Here is an 18,505-nt window from a genome sequence, read left to right as displayed (position 1 = left end):
TCATGACCTGGACACTCAGGAAGAAGTTAGACTAGTTATTTCATAGACGGTCTCTCACTTTGGGTTTCTCTGATGTTTTCTCACGGTTAGATTGAGATCGTGCATTTGGGGCAAGTACTTCTTGCAATGCTTCAGCAATGATGCTCTGCCCTCCTTGGAGGCTCATGGAAGGGGAACAAGATGTCAGGGTGTCTGTTCAGTTTGGTCCCTGGGTTGGGGTGGTATCTGCCAGGTTTCTCCCCTGTAAAGATAGTGCTTTTTCCATTTGTGATTAAAACATATCTTATAAGAAGATACTTTGGCCTGTTTCTAAAGATACTAAACACCTGTTTCATCAGGATACTAGACCTGTTTCTTATCATAACTTTACCTGCTGATTTTAGGATCCATCAGTCATCCTTGTTGGCAACAATTGTTATTGTAATGTTTGCCTGTCAGCGATTTTCTGTTGTCTTATCCTTTCTACATGTGTTAGTAGGTCTTCTGCTGTAAGGGAGATCTGTCCTTTCTCTGACCACCCCCGGTATTTATTCTTTTCATTATGCATTTATATCAGTATGGAGCTGTGGATATTTATTTTCTTCTATGGGTATCCAATATCACCAATATTTATTTTGTTGTTCAGATCGCCACAGCGTTGGTCACTGGAGCACACTACCCATGGGTAAAACATGGTGGATCTGGTTGGCACCACGCTGGCTCTGAATCTTCATCCTGTTTAGAACTTCCTTAGCTGACTCTCCAGGATGGGCCCAGGTCACCGCTTTCCCACTGGAAATCTTGCTGTCCCATCACCTATTTGCCTGGGTTCCTGCATGGGGATAGCACTTCCTGTCTGTCTGTCTTGCCCGACTTTCTTCCCCGACAGCACATCCAACACTAACTTGGTTTTTCCTTGTACAGTGAAATTTGTTTAACCAAGTTTCAGCCACTGAGAATAATTTTCTGCTTGAAAGCTTTGACAGTTCCAAAATGAATCCTTAGACCGGTATGAGTTGTGTAAGAGACGATGCTGTTGTCACTGTCAGAATAAATTTACCTAGATTTCGGTATCTTTTCTATCCTTTCAGACCCGTTATTCTTATAAACATGAGCTGGAGATTGTTTCTCTGCTTTCCCTCTGTCAGTGCAGCCAGCTTATTAAGGCCCTATGTGAGATCCCTGCTTTCATTGTGATCGATGACTGAAACCCTTTCCTGTTGATATTTGCTGAGTGTGGAAGAAGTCGGGCTAATGGGAAGAACTGAGTTCACCAACTTGTACAAGGTCTAAAAACGGATACAGTATAAACAAGTTTTCCCAAGGAAGGAACCGGATCTCATTTGCTCAGCTAGTCTCAAAAAACCTTTCATAACCTCTAGGGTAAGAACAGACGGCTTTTGGGGGACCGGAAAGAGGCCATCCCAGTTCTCATTTTGTTTGATCTTAAGCCCACAGTCGTGTTTCTCCCATCTCTGCTCAGGCTGCAGAAACCCAAGCTATTTATCGGTGCTCACTTTGGTCCAACTGAAAGCCCTTCAGTTGTTTTAGTGTGTGAACTCACATGTATAAGCCCTTTCGTTAACCTTCTTTTGAAAGCATTGGTTTTTGGTTTAGGGTTTTTGGGGGTTTTGTTTTGTTGTGTGTTGTTTTTTGAGGGGGATGTATCTTAAAAACATCAAAGACAGATTCTTAGCCTAGTCTTAATTTCAGAGACTTTTCTTCTATATTTCGGGAATCCCCTGGAAACAACATAAATCCTGCAGATAAATGCCTTCCCTCCCAGCTGTTGTAGGTACACAGGTAGAAGGACAGGTTTTGCCTTCAGGAAGTTTGTAGCCTTCTTTTTCTTTACTTTTTAAAAATGTGCACATGCAGACACATTTCTTACCTTACAAATAAAATGGGTACTAATTCCTTCCAGTGGCCGTTAGGCTTTAATTTTGAAGATCTAAGAAAGAGGACGGGATATAAAAAAGCTTTCCTTGAGCTTAAACCTTCTTTTCTGTAACCTGAAATACAATGTATGTAATTACTATTTTTCATGGACAGTCTCGTTTCAAAAACGGAAATGTGGAATCTGAAGCTTAACTTAGTCTGATGACTTGAAGACTTGAGATTTTATTTTGCAACATAGGTCAGCTAACATGCCATCTGGTTTTATTCTGAGTAGCAAAACATCGAACTGAATGCAGTAGGACACTAAGCGTCAGTGGACAGTCTTGCAGGGAATGAGAAACCCCAGCTTTCCTGCCTTTAAGTGACTCCATTCTGCTCTTGTGGTTGAGCCCAGACTCTTCACACGGACACTAAACCTGACCCTCGCTCGCCTCTCTAGGCTCGTCTCCCGAAGCACAGTTGTTCCACGCTGCAGGTCTTCTGTGAATGTCGGGTCTCGACACTAGGCTTTGTCTCATGCCCTTAACTGGGACTGAAATAGACTTTTGAACAGGCAAGTGCAGTTCAGTTGTGACCAGTCCTGCAGGAAGGTAAGGCAGGGGCATGGGGCACTTAAAGCCCACGTCAGCTGAGGGCAGTGAGACAGTAGGGTTAGGCACAGAGGGTTAGGTCAGCTCTGGAAGGAAGGGGAAAACTCAGGAGTGTCCTCTTGAGTTCCTTCTTGATCAGCCTCTCCTCTGTGCAGAGTGGCTCAGGGGAACAGAGAAAGACAGAGCACTACACGGGAGAAGTCTCTTACCAGATGAGAAAACGCAAACCGAGGATCATGGCACTCTTCTGAAGCCAACTGGTACAGCGCCATTCGCACCCAGGAGCTCAAGAGATGGGCTGTCATAATTGAGGAGGGTGGTCAAAAAGGAAGGGCCTCCTGGGGGACGCCCGTGTGATCATGAAGAGAGCCACAGAGGAAGAGTAACCACCATGACTACACACTTGCTTCACGGGTCCCCTCCTCCAGTCTGCCAAGGACCCTGAAGTGTAAGCACTGTTATTGGCTGCATTTTACAGATGGGAAAAACTGAGGTGTCCGGAGATGGGCAAGCTGTGCGGCCAGGAATGAGAGCCCTGCTGTCTGACTCTAGCCCCCTGGCCCCAACCTTCCCAGGACATAGCCGGCCTGACCAGTGAAGGACAGCTTCAGTAAAGGACAGCTTCCCTCACTACGATCATCATTATGGATCAGGCAGCCAGTGTGACTTGGTGCATCCTGGCCTTTAATTCCATGCCTTTCTGGAAGTAGCTGGCAAGACAGTCACACGCTTGAGGAATGTTCGGTGACGGCCTCACTCATGAAAGTCTCCAGGGATTGACATGGCTGTCTCCTCTGGGTGCATCTCTGTTAGCAGAATCGCAAAGCTGTTCATTTCTGAGCATGTTATGGGCTCAGCGCCCTAAAGTCTGAGGTAACTTTCTTACCCTTTTTTCTCTGAAGATCTATTTATCCATTCATTCCTTCCCTCAACAAATATTTATTGAGGACCAATGACATGGCAGGCATATTCAAAATGCTAGAGGCACAGTAGTGAAAAAATTGAAAGAAAAAAAAAGTCTCTGTCCTCAAGGGACAAGGAGTCTCTGAAGAGCTAATATTCTAGAAAGACAGGTAGTAAACAAATCGATATGTGATACAACACCAGGGGTGAGAGGAGGCCAATATGACGATTTTAGAAAGAAAAAAAAAGAGTTAGGGACAGATTATGACAGAGGGGATCATTTCAGACACTTGGATCATCTGGAAGAATATGAAAGTCAAGAGAACAGGTCTCTCAGAGCTGTTGGAAGAAGGAGGTGATTGGTCTGTTACTGTCTTCTAAGGAAGGAGGAAAGTCCTGCAGTCGTCACTCAGCAAGGACGGACGCAGAGACTGGCCCTGTCTTTACAAAGAAATCTCTGTCTGGCTTTCCGTTTGTTTGGTGTTCATGCAAGTGTTTGTGGTGTGTGGGGGGCGGATGAAGGCGGGGAGCCTTTCAGGGCCCCCTTTGGCGAGCACAGCAGGAACAATATTCACATCATCCCCAGCCAAAACAGGCCCACAAGCAAACCGACTTTCAGATCCCTGGCCATTTAGGCCTTTGAATAGAAGCTAACACACAACCTCCCGCGGAGCAAGCGTTTAACAAGAGGAGAGACAGAGTCCCTGAGCATACTGTCAGCTTGCTACAGCTTTGTAGAACAGACAGAAAGTGCGCAGGAATCAAAACGAGAGGAAAGAGAGACAAAAACAACAACAACAATAACAACAACAACAACGAAGAGGGGTGGGGGAGAAGGGCTGAAGAGAGACGGGATGGAAGCGCTTCATTTTCCTGGTTTCAGGGGAGTAAAATCTGGAAGCAGCTATAAAACTCAGGGGTGCTGCTTTGGGGAAAACTGTCAACAGCGTTGCTGCTCTGTTAAGTTGGAACTGCATCAAAACAACAGCTGTGTCCCAGATGCTGACTTCCAGAGGAACAGCACTGGGTCCCAGAGACTTGCCCTCTGCAGGCGCGCAGGACTGGGGCAGGGGCGGGGTGGGGGGAGGGCGGAGAGAGGCAAGCATGGTTTCTCTTCAGCGCCTTCCGAGAGAAATTAAAAGAAGCCGCAAGGGTCTGGGAGGGCAGGCTGGCTTCCACCAGTGAGAAGACTTTGGGGAAAGGCTGCGGAAGGGGAGTTGGAAAGAAGAGCAAGCGGTTCCTAATAAAGAAATTTCTTAGAAAAGAGGTCATTTGAGGCAGTCGGTGGTGGCGGGGCGGGGGGTTGGGGGGGAGATCCTGAGGTGGTGGGCCTTGGTGCGCCTGGCCTGGGAAAGCAGCCTGAGGGCATGACAGAGACTTGGTTTGATTGAATAATTCTGTTGTGTGAACATCTGCCTTGGGTTGGGTGCCTCAGAGCCTGGAACAAGAATTGAGCATAAGTGGTTTATTTGGGAAGTGATCTCAGGAAATGCCAGAAAGGGAACGAGGAAGTCAGGAAAGGGAAGGAGGCCAAGAAATGGCGTGTTATCAAGCAGGGCACCACTGTGGACAGCTAGGACACACCGTCCTGCTGGGGACCCCAGGTGCAGTCAAACGCACACCTCCGCATCACACCACCTGACTCACGAGGAAGCTGGGGGCTTACCTTCCAACCCCCATCCATCTGGGATAGTTTGGGAGGGTGAACACCAGCCTGTTCTACATGGAGTTGGGCCAGCAGGCATGGAAAGTTGTGTGGCCCGCGGTCTTCTGGGAGTAGACTGAGTAATGGAGGAGGAGCCCGCTCACGCCTTAATTTGCTTGCTCTACAGCTCTTCGTAGAAGGGAGGCCTGAGCCTGGACATTTTTTTTGATCAAATGCACAAAGAAGACTCTAGAAAACCATGCATGAACTCCATGGCCAACCCTGCCCTGATCTGGTGCTCATGGCCTAATTTGTGACAGAATCATTTTTCCCCACCCCCACCCCCACCATCCGACCTGTTTCTCTAAACCCAAAATGGACGAATGTTTGGGTTTAATGTCGGTAAATAATAGTAGTTAAGGAGAGGGCTGCTTTTTGTAATCAGTGGGTTTTTTTGCATAACTCTTTTAGAAATTACAAACCATCGCCATCCAATAGGTTCCATGAGCTTCCCCTTCTCAGAGTCATGTGGTGCAGCGGGGCTGGCCAAGGCAGGGAGGAACACATTTGTCACATCTGTGACAGGCATGTTCCCACCTGGGGCTGCCCCAGCTGGGCTTGTTCTGGCTGGGGGAGAAAGAGCTCACTGCAATGCTTGAGGAGAGAGGAGAAAGCATGCAAGGCTTCCTAAAAAGGCAAAACCATTTTCAGAGTAACGGTAATCTAGCATGCGATTCTGAGTGTTCTTCCCGGAATCCAATGCACTCTCTTAGAGCCTCTTTTTTCTCAACTGTAAAATGAAGTGTTGGATCACATCTTTCAAGACTCTTCTTTGACATTCTCTCTCTGACTCATTTGAAATGCTTAAAGTATGCTTAATAACTTGTATTCACTTCCTCTGTCAAGATGCAACTCCTTTTACTTGCAAAACATTCACAACCATGCTGCTCCAAGCCTGGTCTGTGGAAGGTGCTGGTCCTCAGATGGGATGGATTTGTGATATGATGAGGACAGAGAGGGTGTTTTGTGACTTTAACAGCAATTTGGTGTTGCCCAAGACACCTGAGTAGCATTCACTTTTCTTGTGATTTATTTCTGCAGTGTTTTACTCAAGCTTCAGTCCCCAGTAAACTGGGAAGCAAAACACCTCATCTTTTATAAAAATATAGATTGAGCAGTGCTCATCGTAAACAGTAAGGGGAAAATTTAAATCACCATTAATCCCAGCATTCAATCGATGCCAGTTTTGTTCAACTAGGAACGAGGAATGGGAGAAAGATTTGCTTTTGCCATATCCATTTATTTAATAATTTTGGAGTTTTAATCACATGCATTTTCTTTTTCTTTTCTTTTCTTTCTTTCTTTTTTTTTTTTTTTGATTTTATTTATTTGAGAGAGAGAGCTAGAGATAGTGAGAAAGAGCACAAGCCAGGAGGAGAGGGAGAAGCAGGGTCCCGGCTGAGCAGGGAGCCCGATGCAGGGCTCGGTCCCAAGACCCTGGGATCATGACCTGAGCCGAAGGCAGACACTTAACCAACTGAACCACCCAGGCACCCCTCACATGCATTTTCTAAAATAAAAATACTTTAAGCACCAAGGTGAAAAATAAATAGATAAGGATAAAAGATAAATAGGGATAAAAGATACATAATTTGGACCTAGCAGTTTTGCCAGAGTGGATGAAGCATCTCAGCCTCTAGATGTCTGAAACAATGGGAGAAAGTAGGAGCGAAAACCAGCCCCTGGTTTGGCCAGTCACTACCTCTGCTGGATTCCCCTGGACCATCCGGCTATCAGTGCTTGATATCCTGTCCTGGGGAGGACCATCGGTGCCCACCTGGCTGGCAGAGGCCTCCTGCCCTCAACCACCTGCCCTGGAGTTAAGGCGTCCCGCTGGGTGTCTGTGGCCACCTCCTTCTGCTGAGGCAAAGCAGATGTGCTCCGTATCCTCAGGGCCTCTGAGCAGACCTGAGGAGCAGTTAGCACGAGGCCTCCAGGAAGAAACAGCCTCCAGCATAATGTCTGGCAGCAGTTATCCTCTGCATCCTGGTGGAGGCCTGAGAATGACATTGCCTTCACAGCCACAGAAGGAAAAAGAAAGAAAGAAAGAAGAATAAAGAAGGAAAGGAAGGAAGAAAAAAAGAAAGAAAGAAGGAAAGAAAGAAAGGAAGGAAGGAAGGAAGGAAGGAAGGAAGGAAGGAAGGAAGGAAGGAAGGAAGGAAGGAAGGAAGGAAGGAAGGAAGGAAGGAAGGAAGGAAGGAAGGAAGGAAGGAAGGAAGGAAGGAAGGAAGAAAGAAAGAAAGAAAGAAAGAAAGAAAGAAAGAAAGAAAGAAAGAAAGAAAGAAAGAAAGAAAGAAAGAAAGAAAGAAAAGAAAAGAAAGAAAGAAAAGCAAAGCAACACCGGCTGACGGTGGTTTTCATGCTGCTACAATCACATTAAAGGTGGAGACTGAGAGGCGCTGCCAAGCATAGGTCATCTTTACATACATTCTAGGGCATGACTAAAAAAAAAATAGGTGGGAATAGCATGTTTAAACTGAGGGCAAAGAGCAAAGAGGAATTGCAAAAAATCCACAATAAAACAAAAAAGCCCACTTAGCTATTTTGGAAAATATATATTATACATTATATAAATATGACATCCGCCGGGAGTTGAAGAAAGGTCGGCTTAAAACATGCATACGGTTTATTTTTTTTATTTTTATTTTATTTTATTTTAGAGAGAGAGCACAGGGGAGGGAGGAGCAGAGGGAGAGGGAGAGAGAGAATCTTAAGCAGGCTCCATGCTCAGGGCAGAGCCCCCAACGCAGGGCTCGATCTCATGACCCTGAGATCATGAACTGAGCCGAAATCAAGAGTCAGTCACTTAACCAACTGAACTACCGAGGCGCCTTCTTTTAATTTTTTTTAAAGATGCATGCACTTTAAATCTCCATCTTGGTTCCTCACCTGAAAGACTACTTCAGTGTTAAGGGACTGGGGTGTTCCTGTTTGGGTCACATGATGGTCACCCAGAATTGTCTAATTTAAACTTAGAAGGAGACTCATAGACTCACACTGTCCCAGCTCAGCTCAGGGCCAGCCGCTTTCAGACTGTCCTTGACCTCCCTTCCCTATAAAATCTCCCACAAGTCACAGACTGGGAGCAGGTCTCGTGCCCCTTAGGGATACTAGAGAATCTCACAACTTTCCAAGGTTTTAGGAAAAGTAGGAAGTAATCCAGTAAAAATTCTCTTTACTCTGGGAAAGGACTATTGCCTTTGTCTTCTTTTCCAAAGGAGCATTCATTACTTTCCTTTACCCAGAAAACAAGCTTGTGCCTGATGCCCTATGCCATCCTCTCTGAGCTCTCCCTGATTCCCCAGGGAAACCTGCTTTGGTCCCCACAGAACTTAAAAATTACTGTGGCTTATGCAACTTTGAAGATTAGGACTGGAAATGAAATAAATTGGCCCTGGGTTATAACCTCAACTATGGAGACTTTTTCTTTGTTGTGTAGGAATCTCAGCCATGAGATTGACACCTGGGATTGATTCTGATGCCGCCATTTTCCTTCCCTGACCATGGTCATCCCCTGCCCCTTTCTGAGCGCTGTGCGGTGGGAATTGTTGATGGGTTAGTACATTCAGTTTCTCAAGAAGAGGCCCTATCAAGACTTCCTCGGGGTGGCTTTGCAGCTAGTGTCAGATGGGGCAGTTTAGCTGAGAGATTGACCTGAAGAGAAAGCACTTCCTTGGCAGCTGTCTCAGGCCAGCTTTGCTAGAAGTAGTCTGACACAAAGATTTTTGTGCAATGGTTAATTGCGGATAAGGTCTCAGGGGAAGAGAGTAAAGAGAAACAGGAAGGGGAGGAGCTCAGCAAACTTGTAGTTTCAAGAGAGTTCTAGCCTCAGCCTGATCTCATAGGGAGCTCTAGAGGGTGAATTGCACCACAGTCCTCTCCCTGCAGAAGCAAGAGGGTTAGACTATGAAAACACCCACATTAATTTATCATATGCTGCAGGCTGCCTCTGGGGGGTAAGGCTTTCTGGAAATCTCCAGGACAGGCAGCTCTCATCAGCCAAAGGCAGTCCTCCAGAGAAGGGCGAAGGTGTGAGCCCTCAGGACTCAACACTTGTGGCAGCTGGGGTCTGGTGCTGCTGGCTTGGTAAAGGGATCCGGGCAGGGAGCCAGTGACACCAGCTATGGCAGCCAAAATAGTAGGAAATGGAGACTCCGTGGACTGACAGATTATTTAAAGAGCACTTTATATCATATGCAAATCCTATCCCATTATATTGTATTAGAATATACACACCTCGGGCGCCTGGGTGGCTCAGTCGTTAAGTGGCTGCCTTGGGCTCAGGTCATGGTCCCAGGGTCCTGGGATCGAGCCCCGCATCGGGCTCCCTGCTCAGCGGGAAGCCTGCTTCTCCCTCTCCCACTCCCCCTGCTTGTGTTCCCTCTCTCACTGTGTCTCTCTCTCTCAAATAAAATAAATAAATAAATAAATCTTTAAAAAAAAAAGAATATACACACCTCAAGTCATGGCGCTAAGAGGGCATCATATTGTTCGATTAGATTGGATTACAAGATAAGTCCGGAGGGGAACATGGAGGTCATCCAATTCAGCCCCTTCCTTTTATAGAAGAGTTAGGTCAGAGTCAACTGTACTGAGAACCGGCTCTGATTGTCAGTCCTCTGCTTTTGTTTGAATTCAACCCAACTCCTATCTAGTGAATGCCTGCTATGTGTATGGCACAATTTTAAGTACGGAGCAGAGAATTGGAAAGACAGTAGACTCAGCTTCAGCCTTGGACCTTAGGAATTTACAGTCTATAGAAGATAAGGGAATGGAAGAAAGAAATAAGAATATTATGCTGACCAAAGTTCAGCTCTCACCCCTAGAGCAGTAAGGATTAAGTGTTACGGCACTCGGGGGCAAAAGCGGACATACAGGAGGATGGTTTGTGCTTGTCTCGATGTGATGGGAGGCCTTCATCACAAATCTCCTGAAAAAAGACAATATCCTGGCTGCTCTTCTGTTGGGGGATGGGGGTGGAGGTATCACAGAAGATGAATATGCAAGTGGGGTTCTGGGAAAGGGGAGAAAACAAATAGACCAATTAGAATAAGCTATCGCTTTTCAAAGGGGGCATTGAAAGCTTCTTCAGTTCTTAGCCTGGAAGGGCAAATTATTGAAAGTTTTACTTATTAAACATGATTATTTTGCTAAAGGCCAAAGGTTCTACTTTCTGTGAAGAAGAATATTGGGTCCAGCCCATCCTCCCCTTCTAGCGCAGACACGTTTTAGTAAAGGAGTGTTTTCTAAAATCTTTTAGGTTGTCCTGTGCAAGGACATGTATGTTGATCCACCCAGTTAAATCAGTGTGTTGTTTTACTTTTCACTTAAGAGTTTAGGCATTGCCACTTTGGACCGGATCTAAGATTCATTCATTCATTCAGTCATTCCTCAACAAAGAATGTGTTGAGAGCCTCGTGTGTAGAAGAATGACAAAAGGGAGTCAGAACCCGCCCTCAGATGTTCATGGTCTGCTTAGATGAGGCAAATAAACATGTGATTATATCAAAATATGATATAGGCTAAAATAAAGCTCTGCCCGGGACATCTAGCCACAAATGGCTTGGGGGATATTCAAGGAAGTTTCTATAAAGAGATTGACCTTAGTGGAAACCTGAAGCCCTAGGGAAGGGGGGTATATCATTCTCTCTTCTCTTCTTTGTCCCATGTATCACTAAAGGAAAATTACCTTTATAATTTTGTTTGTTGATGCGTTGTTCATCTCTCTCCTCCGTCATCCTAGTAAATAGCATTGCTCAACATTTGTGTCATCATTGCTATGGTAAGGAGCCTTTATAGACGTTTTCTTTGCCTTTTTTTTTTTTTTAAGTAGGCTCCACACCCCTCGTGGGGCTTGAACTCACAACTCTGAGATCAAGAGTCGCAGGCTGTATGGACTAAGCCAGGCAGGCGCCCTGACATTTTTTTTCTTCTTAACCTGTACTCCACATCAATTTTTTTTTTCCTTCATGGAAAAATAACATAATCTAAAATTCACCCTTTCAACCTTTTTCAAGTGTAGAATTCACTAGCATTAAGTACATTCACAGTGTTGTGCAACATCCCCATTATCTATTTCCAGAACTTTCTCATCCCCCCCCAACTGAAACTCTGTACCCATTAAACAACAGCCCTCCATCTCTTCATCCCCCCAGTCCCTGGCAATCACTCTTCTACTTCCTGTCTCTATGAATTAGTCTATTTTAGGTACCTCATAAATGGAATCATGCAGTGTTTGTCCTCGTGCGACTGCCTTATTTCACTTAACAGAACATTCTTAAGGTTCATCCATGTTGTAACATGTCAGAATTTCATTCCCTTTTAGGCTGGATATCCCCATGAAGTTTAACCACCACATATTAAACCTGCTTATATACTGGGGCCTTTGTAGGGCTACCAACCAGTGTAATATGTAAGATTTTTCTACCTCCCAAGAACCAGTTTTGCCCCCCTTGGAGCAACATCACCCCACTGAGAATGCCTGCATTAAAATGTAACCTCGGGCGGGGCCTGAGTGACTCAGTCCATTGAGCATCCGAGTTTTGATTTCTGCCCAGGTCGTGATCTCAGGGTTGTGGGATCGAGCCCTGGGCAGGCTCTGAGCTCAGAGCGCAGTCTGCTTGTCCCTCTCCCTCTGCTCTCCCCCTACTCGTGCTTTCTCTCTCTCTCTCTCTATCTCTAAAATCATCAATGAATTAATTAATTTAAGAAATAAATAAAATGAAAGCTCAGTGACCTTGTTGGTCCCGTTCTTCACTGTCCCCAACTGTTAGCACAGGACGTAGCACGTAGCAAGCCCTCAACGGTTATCTGTTGAATATTTCTCAAGCTCTTTCCACAACCCCTCCTTCCTTCTTATTTTAATCTACTATTCTTAAAAATTGCTCTCAGAGTGATCACAGATATATTTTGATGCTCAATGCCTCAGGCTACTCAGCCAGACCTCTCCACCTGCTCACGTCCCCAGCTGCACACGCCCTTCTCAATGGCCCTGTGTTTCTCTCTTTAACAGAAGTGAAAGATTACGAGCCTCCATTTGGCTCCAAGGTGCGGGAGCATCCCTGTGTTGAGAGCATGAAAGACAACGTGCTGAGAGACCGAGGGCGACCAGAAATCCCCAGCTCCTGGCTCAACCACCAGGTAAGGAGTGGCCGTTTGGAGGGGAGAATAAGATTTATCTGAAGCAGCCTCGGAGGGAGGAGAGAATTTTAGGTTATTGGGCTTCAATCTGAGGGTAGGTCCCTTTGTGTTCTGTGATCCTGTTAGGGTTTGTTTATTAAGAAAATTTCATCAACAGGTGTGGACCTGTTCTTCTAAGTTCCAACCAGCAGGTAGATACTCCATTCAAAGAGGGCTCTCAAACAATCATTGGAAGGGCATTTGTCCCACTATGCAAGCCCGCTTGTTTCTGGGTTAAAATATTTTGTTTGCATCCTCTGCCCCTCACCCCCAAGCCTTTGCGTAGAGTGCTTTTGTTTTGTTCCCTTCTGGGTTCCAAATATTTTCTCCTGGGAATCTTCCCCTCTAGAAGGAAATACTTAGCAGAGTGAGAAGTAAGCAGAGTTTGTCAGCCAGCTGGACTGGGGCGGAGGGGGGCGGCGCACTGCCGTGTGCTCAGGGCCATATGTGGGCTGGGCGCACAGAGTTTGCAAAGAGGAGGCCAGTTCGGGAATAAAAGAAAGCCAAGAGAAGTAGGAAAGTGCAAGTGAACAAATAGGAAATGTGTTTGTGGGGAACATCTTCATGGCTGCCGCTTTTTTCCTTTCAAGAGACGGTAGGTAAGGCCAGCTATGGAAGGACAGTGGTTCTGGACTTAACAGGGTGAGGGAGAACTATCCAACTTCTTTGCTTGGGAGCATTTTGATGAGGGCAGTGGTCAGAGAAAAAGAAGAAAGCGGTGGGCGGCAGGGCCATGTGACATACCCCGGAGACAGCGTGAAGAAAGAACAAGAGAGAACAGTGCACTCCTCTCTCACTGACAGAGCTGATCTTTCTACGGAGTAAATTGTTTTATTGCCTCCTTTGGAAGAATTCCCTTATCCAGTCAAGGCTGGGACTAAGTCATAGGTTTTCCTCAGGGCCAGGCAAATTGAGATAAGAAACAGAAACAACAAATCACGCACAATCAGGAAGACAGATGGAGCAGGAAGCCCGGTCTGTGCCAATCCTGGCCTGGAGCCACTTCAGCAGACAGACCCTAATAAAGTCCGCGGAGAGAGCATGAACCAGGCCACGGTAGCCCAGGGCTTCCCCCCGGGGTTTCGGGCAAAGTCTCTCTGACTGAAAAATGCAAGACTGCTCTGTGTTACCTCTGAAATCAGAAGACCCTGGTGTTATTTCTCTCAGACTCTGTTGCCTCCTCCGCTGTACAGTTCTTGTAATGAAGCCATTATTCATGATGATAAAATTCTGGAAAGAATTTGCATAATACATTTTTTTCTCTTAATGAGATTTGTTGCCCTATTGATTTCAAGTTAATGCTTAATATTTAATTTAATTTACTGCCTGTAATTACAGTGCCAGAGTAAAATAAATGTTACTTGTGTACCAACAATACCACTCCACTCTTAACAGGCCATCAATCAATACCGTCAATTAGGTGAATTATACAATTAACTCAACATCATGAATTCACTCACAGGTCGGGAAGGGAGGGAGAGGCTCCTAGGTGTGTTGGGAAAGTTATTGGTAGTAGATGTTGAAGGGGAAAGTACTGGGATATATCCGGTCCACCTGGGCCACTTGTGTGACGAATCACCAGTGACCATGCAAGCTTCTAATTGCCAGGAGCACGCTCTAGTTCTGCCCATCTGTTTACCCCCTGCCTGCTTTATTGCAAAAAAAGGGCTTGAAATGATAAAAATATTTGCAATGCAAAACAAAAACTACAGCCGTGGGAGAAGACCCTTGCCACCATACTGGGCAGCATTTCCTGGATGGGCCTTTCGAATGGGGCCTTCATGGGGTTGGACTAAACCCTCTGACATAGCCTAGAGTCTATCCCAGCTGACCACAAAACAGCTGCTTCTGAAGTGCGGCTTGATGTTGCTGGGGGGCAGTGGGGCCCTGGGCACCACCCTTGGCACCAGTTGGAAGCTTGGACTTTACAAGATAAAACCAGACTAAAGCCTAGACTTCGCTCTGATTGCGGTATTCAGTGCTGTTTAAATAGAAATGCGTCTATGATCCCAACTATAAGGTACCCTAGAGAGGCAAAACCACAGAGGCATTAAGATCTGTGGTCTCTAGGGGCTCAAGGAAGGGAGGAAGAAGAAGGGGTGGTGGGGCACGGGTGATTTTTAGGACAGGGAACTTACTGTGTGGGATACTATAATGGTGCGTACAGGTCGTTGTACATTTGTCAGAACCCCTAACACGTACCTCAACATAAACTGTGGACTTTGGTTGGGAGTGATGTGTCAGTGTTGGTTCATTGATTGGAACAAATATACCACACGGATGCAAGATGTCCGTGGTGGGCGGGAGGAGGTATGTGGAAACCTCTGTGCTTTCCACTTAATTTTGCTATGAACCTAAAACCACCCAAAACAAGAACACCAGAAAGTGCTCTAAAAAAATTAGGGCAAGGGTGACAGGGCATTAGGGGCCACTCCTCGTGGGAATTTTCCAGTATTGGGGCTGCTACTGTGCCCCAGAGGCCTACTGGAGAGGCCTTACTGTGACCAAACGTGCCGGCTCTCCCATTTCACGACCTGTCGTGATCAAATGGCGCCCGAGAGCAAATGGGTGCAGCAGGCTTCCAGGACAGTGCACGCCCCTCGGTTCCACAGACAAGTGGCTGCCCCCCCACCGGCCACCCCCCCAGCGGGTGCTCAGTGGGATGTGGGCACGCACAGGCTCCTTGGCACCCAGCCTGCCCTGCAGGAGCAAGGGCAGCGGGCCGCCCTGCCGTCCGTGGAGCCCCGCAGACCAGCAGCTCAGGGGGTCTGTGCCTTCTCTCCCACTGCAGGGCATCCAGACGGTGTGCGAGACTCTGACCGAGTGCTGGGACCACGACCCCGAGGCCCGGCTCACGGCCCAGTGCGTGGCGGAGCGCTTCAGCGAACTGGAGCACCTGGACAGGCTCTCAGGGAGGAGCTGCTCCGAGGAGAAGATCCCGGAAGATGGCTCACCGAACACTACCAAATAGCTCTTCTGGGGCAGGCTGGCCTACGTCTGAAGGGGCTGCCCCTGTCACCAAAGAACAGAGGCAGCAGGAGGCTGCCCCTGAACCTGAAGCAATGCTTCCTGGAAGCCCAGGGGGTCACTGCCCTCCCTGTAAGCCAGTGGGCATGAGCAGAACCACCAGCAGCCGGGAGTGGGTGACATGAAGCATTCTAGGCCTTTGACATTGTCATAGGATAAGCTGTGTTAGCACTTCCTCAGGAAATGATATTGATTTTTACAATAGCCAATAACATTTGCACTTTATTAATGCCTGTATATAAATATGGAATAGCTCTGTTTTATATATATCTATATATGTCTATATCTATATATATATACAGCCATACTCTGGAAAGAGACAAGGAAAATAAAATCAAATATCCCAAGAAATTGGTTTGTTTGGAGAGCTCCGGAACCAGGCACAGAAGGAAGGGGATCCGAGACAGCATTAGCACTTGACAATCAACACGTGCGCTGGTTTTCTGCCTACACGAGGTGAGGGCTCTGCATTAGGAGGGGGCTCCGAGTCTCAAGAGCCTGCTATGGCCACGTTGCACTCGCTTTTGCAAATAGTAATTCCCTGCACGGTGGGTGGGGGGGGGGGGACTTTTCTGGCTATGGAGCCAATTATAGTCACACTGTTTGGGGACCAGATGCTGGGGTTCCTGCGTGCCACTGTGTCTCCTGGACTTTTCACTTGAGCTTCAAGCCTACATCTGGTTTGTGAGCCACCTTCCTCAACCAGCTCAGAAACCCTGTCCCGTCTCTAAGAGCTTAAAAGTTTTGAGCCCCATTTTTTTTTTTTTTTTTTTTACCTTCGCAGGCTTCACGGGCATAAAAATCAGGACAAATTTCCCCATTTATGAAATGGCCACATATTCTACTAAGGAGAGACCATTCTTTCTTTCCTTTAATCCCCATCCTCTGCCTCCTGCCCCCATACCCATGTTACTATTCTCCCATGCTACTTTCCCTAAAGGGAACAAATCTCCCTTCCAGGGTTCATTGTGTTGAGTTTCTCATCAGGCTTGGTTTGAATCTCTAGCTTTCTATGCAAACACCGGTGGATTCCATCTGTCTGGGCTCCTGAACGCTCAGGTACATTTTGGCCTAGTCAGAAGGATTCTGCCATGGTCAGAACTGTTTCCTCAGGCACTCTGAACATGTGTTTTGCTTGGCCAGAACGGCGTTTGACAAAATTGAGCCACTTTTTAAATATTTGGAGATTTTTGAAGAAAAAAAAAATCTGGATCCCGCAAGTGAGGATAGATAGCGGATGGTTTTCACATTTCCCCAGGCCACATTACTCACAGAACGAAGGTGTGGACCCACTTATAAAGCTGCTTTACTTCTCGACGTAAACATTTGCATTTTCCACTGCCCGCCCCACCCCAGTCTGGGAATTAAACCCGCCCCTAAGCAAGGCCTTTTGTAAGAAATGTACTTTCCATCAGTCATTCTCTGGCTATATGAGTTCAAGTCCCTCCCTTTTCCTAGTCTGGCGTTAAGATTTGAAGTTGGTTTTTTTTTTTTTTTGGACTGTAGGGGACCCCCTCTAAGTGGTCCCAGGTAAACCAAATCTATTTTTGTCTATATATTGAGAGCCTTCCCCCCACCCCTGCATTAGGGAGGGCGGCTCTTACCTAGAAGCTTCTGCCACGGTTATCTTTCTCTCCACCACACCAGCTTTCCCGCCCTTTGCAGAATTTGCCAGCGAGGACTTGAATGTGGGACCCAAGAATCCCATTTACAGTTAGAAAGACTGTGTCCACATGGGCAAGAACAAAGAATGAGCTTTAATACTCCATAGGAACTCGTTAATCCACAAATACGTGTTAATGCTGCAAAAAAAAAAAAATCTCTTTTTCTAAAATGTTTTTGAAGCTACCTATTTTCAGCCAACTAGGAATATAAGAGAGGACTGGCAGTGAGTAGATCAGTTCCATTTGGATTTTGGAAGATCTCATCTCATTGAAGTTTTAGCAGATACGCTGAGATTTGGGATTAGGTGAATCTCGTAGGCACCTTGCTCAGTGGGTGTGGGCTGAGAGAGTTCAGGACAGCTTGCCCCCAATACCATGGAAGGGCTCAGAAATTCCATGCACCTTAGGGCTTGTCAATGCTGTCCCAATAGCTGTTGCTCATCGACCTCTAGTGGTGAATTTCTAGAATACTGGTCCATTAATGGGATTTTCCAAGATTCAGAAGAGCTTTATCACTTCTGGGGGGTCATCAGCCTAAACTGGAATGTAGTGTCAGATGATACTGTGGCTTGTTTTATTTCTTATTTCTTTGTCAAGAAAAAGACCAAGGAATAACATTCTGTAGTTCCTAAAAATACTGATTTTTTTTTTTTACTACTATACATAAAGGGAAAGTTTTATTCTTTTATGGAACACTTCAGCAGTACTCATGTATTAAAATAGGAATGTGAATGCTATATACTCTTCTTATATCAAATGTCTCAAGCACTTATTTTCATTCTATGCATTGTTTGTCTTTTATATAAATAAAATGTTTATTAGATGGAATAAAGCAAAAATACTCAGGTCAGCTTCCTGCCTCCTGATCCCATTCATCGTAATTAAGCCATTTAACCTCAAAACTTGGTTATTCTACAGTCTATGCAGGAAAAGTCACAAGACAGATTCTCTCCAAATTTCCCATATTGTCTCCTTCAACTGACAGTCTCGAGTCCTTTAAAAAAAAAAAAAGCAATCGCAAAAAGATCCATAATATGAGATGTAGCAGATGCCATTGGTGGGTGGGGCATGAAGTCTCTACGTCTCCCGGCCTCCATCTTGCCTGTCCCAGGAACTGCCTCCATCCACATGACTGCTTCTTCCAGGGCTTGGCACAGCCAACGCTGCTGCTGAGAGCTCATGTCTGTTTCTTATATCTTCTTCTTCCCTCACATAACAGGCCGTTGACTATATCTTTTTGATTTCTGTCATGTGTCATAGTTCCTCCCTCTTCTTTTCTACTTAGCCACAGCATCCTGCTTGGGGATTTTAATCAGTTTATCTGCATCACCAGATGAATGTGCCTTAGGCAGTTGGTTCCAGGTCATTGTTTGAAGGGTTTCTGGTAACAATGTATATAATTTGCTGCCCAAACTTCGGGCTACCTGTTTTGGAATCTGAGAGATTCTCTGGTTTCTTCTAAGTTATCAACTGAGTTCTAAATAGTGAAGATTCTAAATATTTAATGTAATAATGCTGAGGTTTAGAAACCTCAGCATTACTGACATTCTGCATTGGAT

The 18,505-nt window shown here is 45.9% G+C and overlaps 1 protein-coding gene across 1 annotated transcript in view; it reads left to right on the top strand.

Moving 5' to 3' along the window:
• Nucleotides 1-17,796, top strand: part of TGFBR2 (transforming growth factor beta receptor 2) — an 89,164-nt gene extending 71,368 nt beyond the window's left edge. The window contains exons 6-7 of the mRNA XM_027582653.2: nucleotides 12,089-12,216; nucleotides 15,047-17,796. Of these exons, the coding sequence (XP_027438454.1) occupies nucleotides 12,089-12,216; nucleotides 15,047-15,226 (308 nt within the window). The 3' untranslated portion in view covers nucleotides 15,227-17,796. The remainder of the gene's footprint in view (nucleotides 1-12,088; nucleotides 12,217-15,046) is intronic.
• Nucleotides 17,797-18,505: the final 709 nt, after the last annotated feature.

This window comes from Zalophus californianus, chromosome 1 (assembly GCF_009762305.2).
Source record: "Zalophus californianus isolate mZalCal1 chromosome 1, mZalCal1.pri.v2, whole genome shotgun sequence".
NCBI classification, from domain to species: Eukaryota; Metazoa; Chordata; class Mammalia; order Carnivora; family Otariidae; genus Zalophus; species Zalophus californianus.
This window is presented reverse-complemented; position numbering and strand designations above follow the sequence as displayed.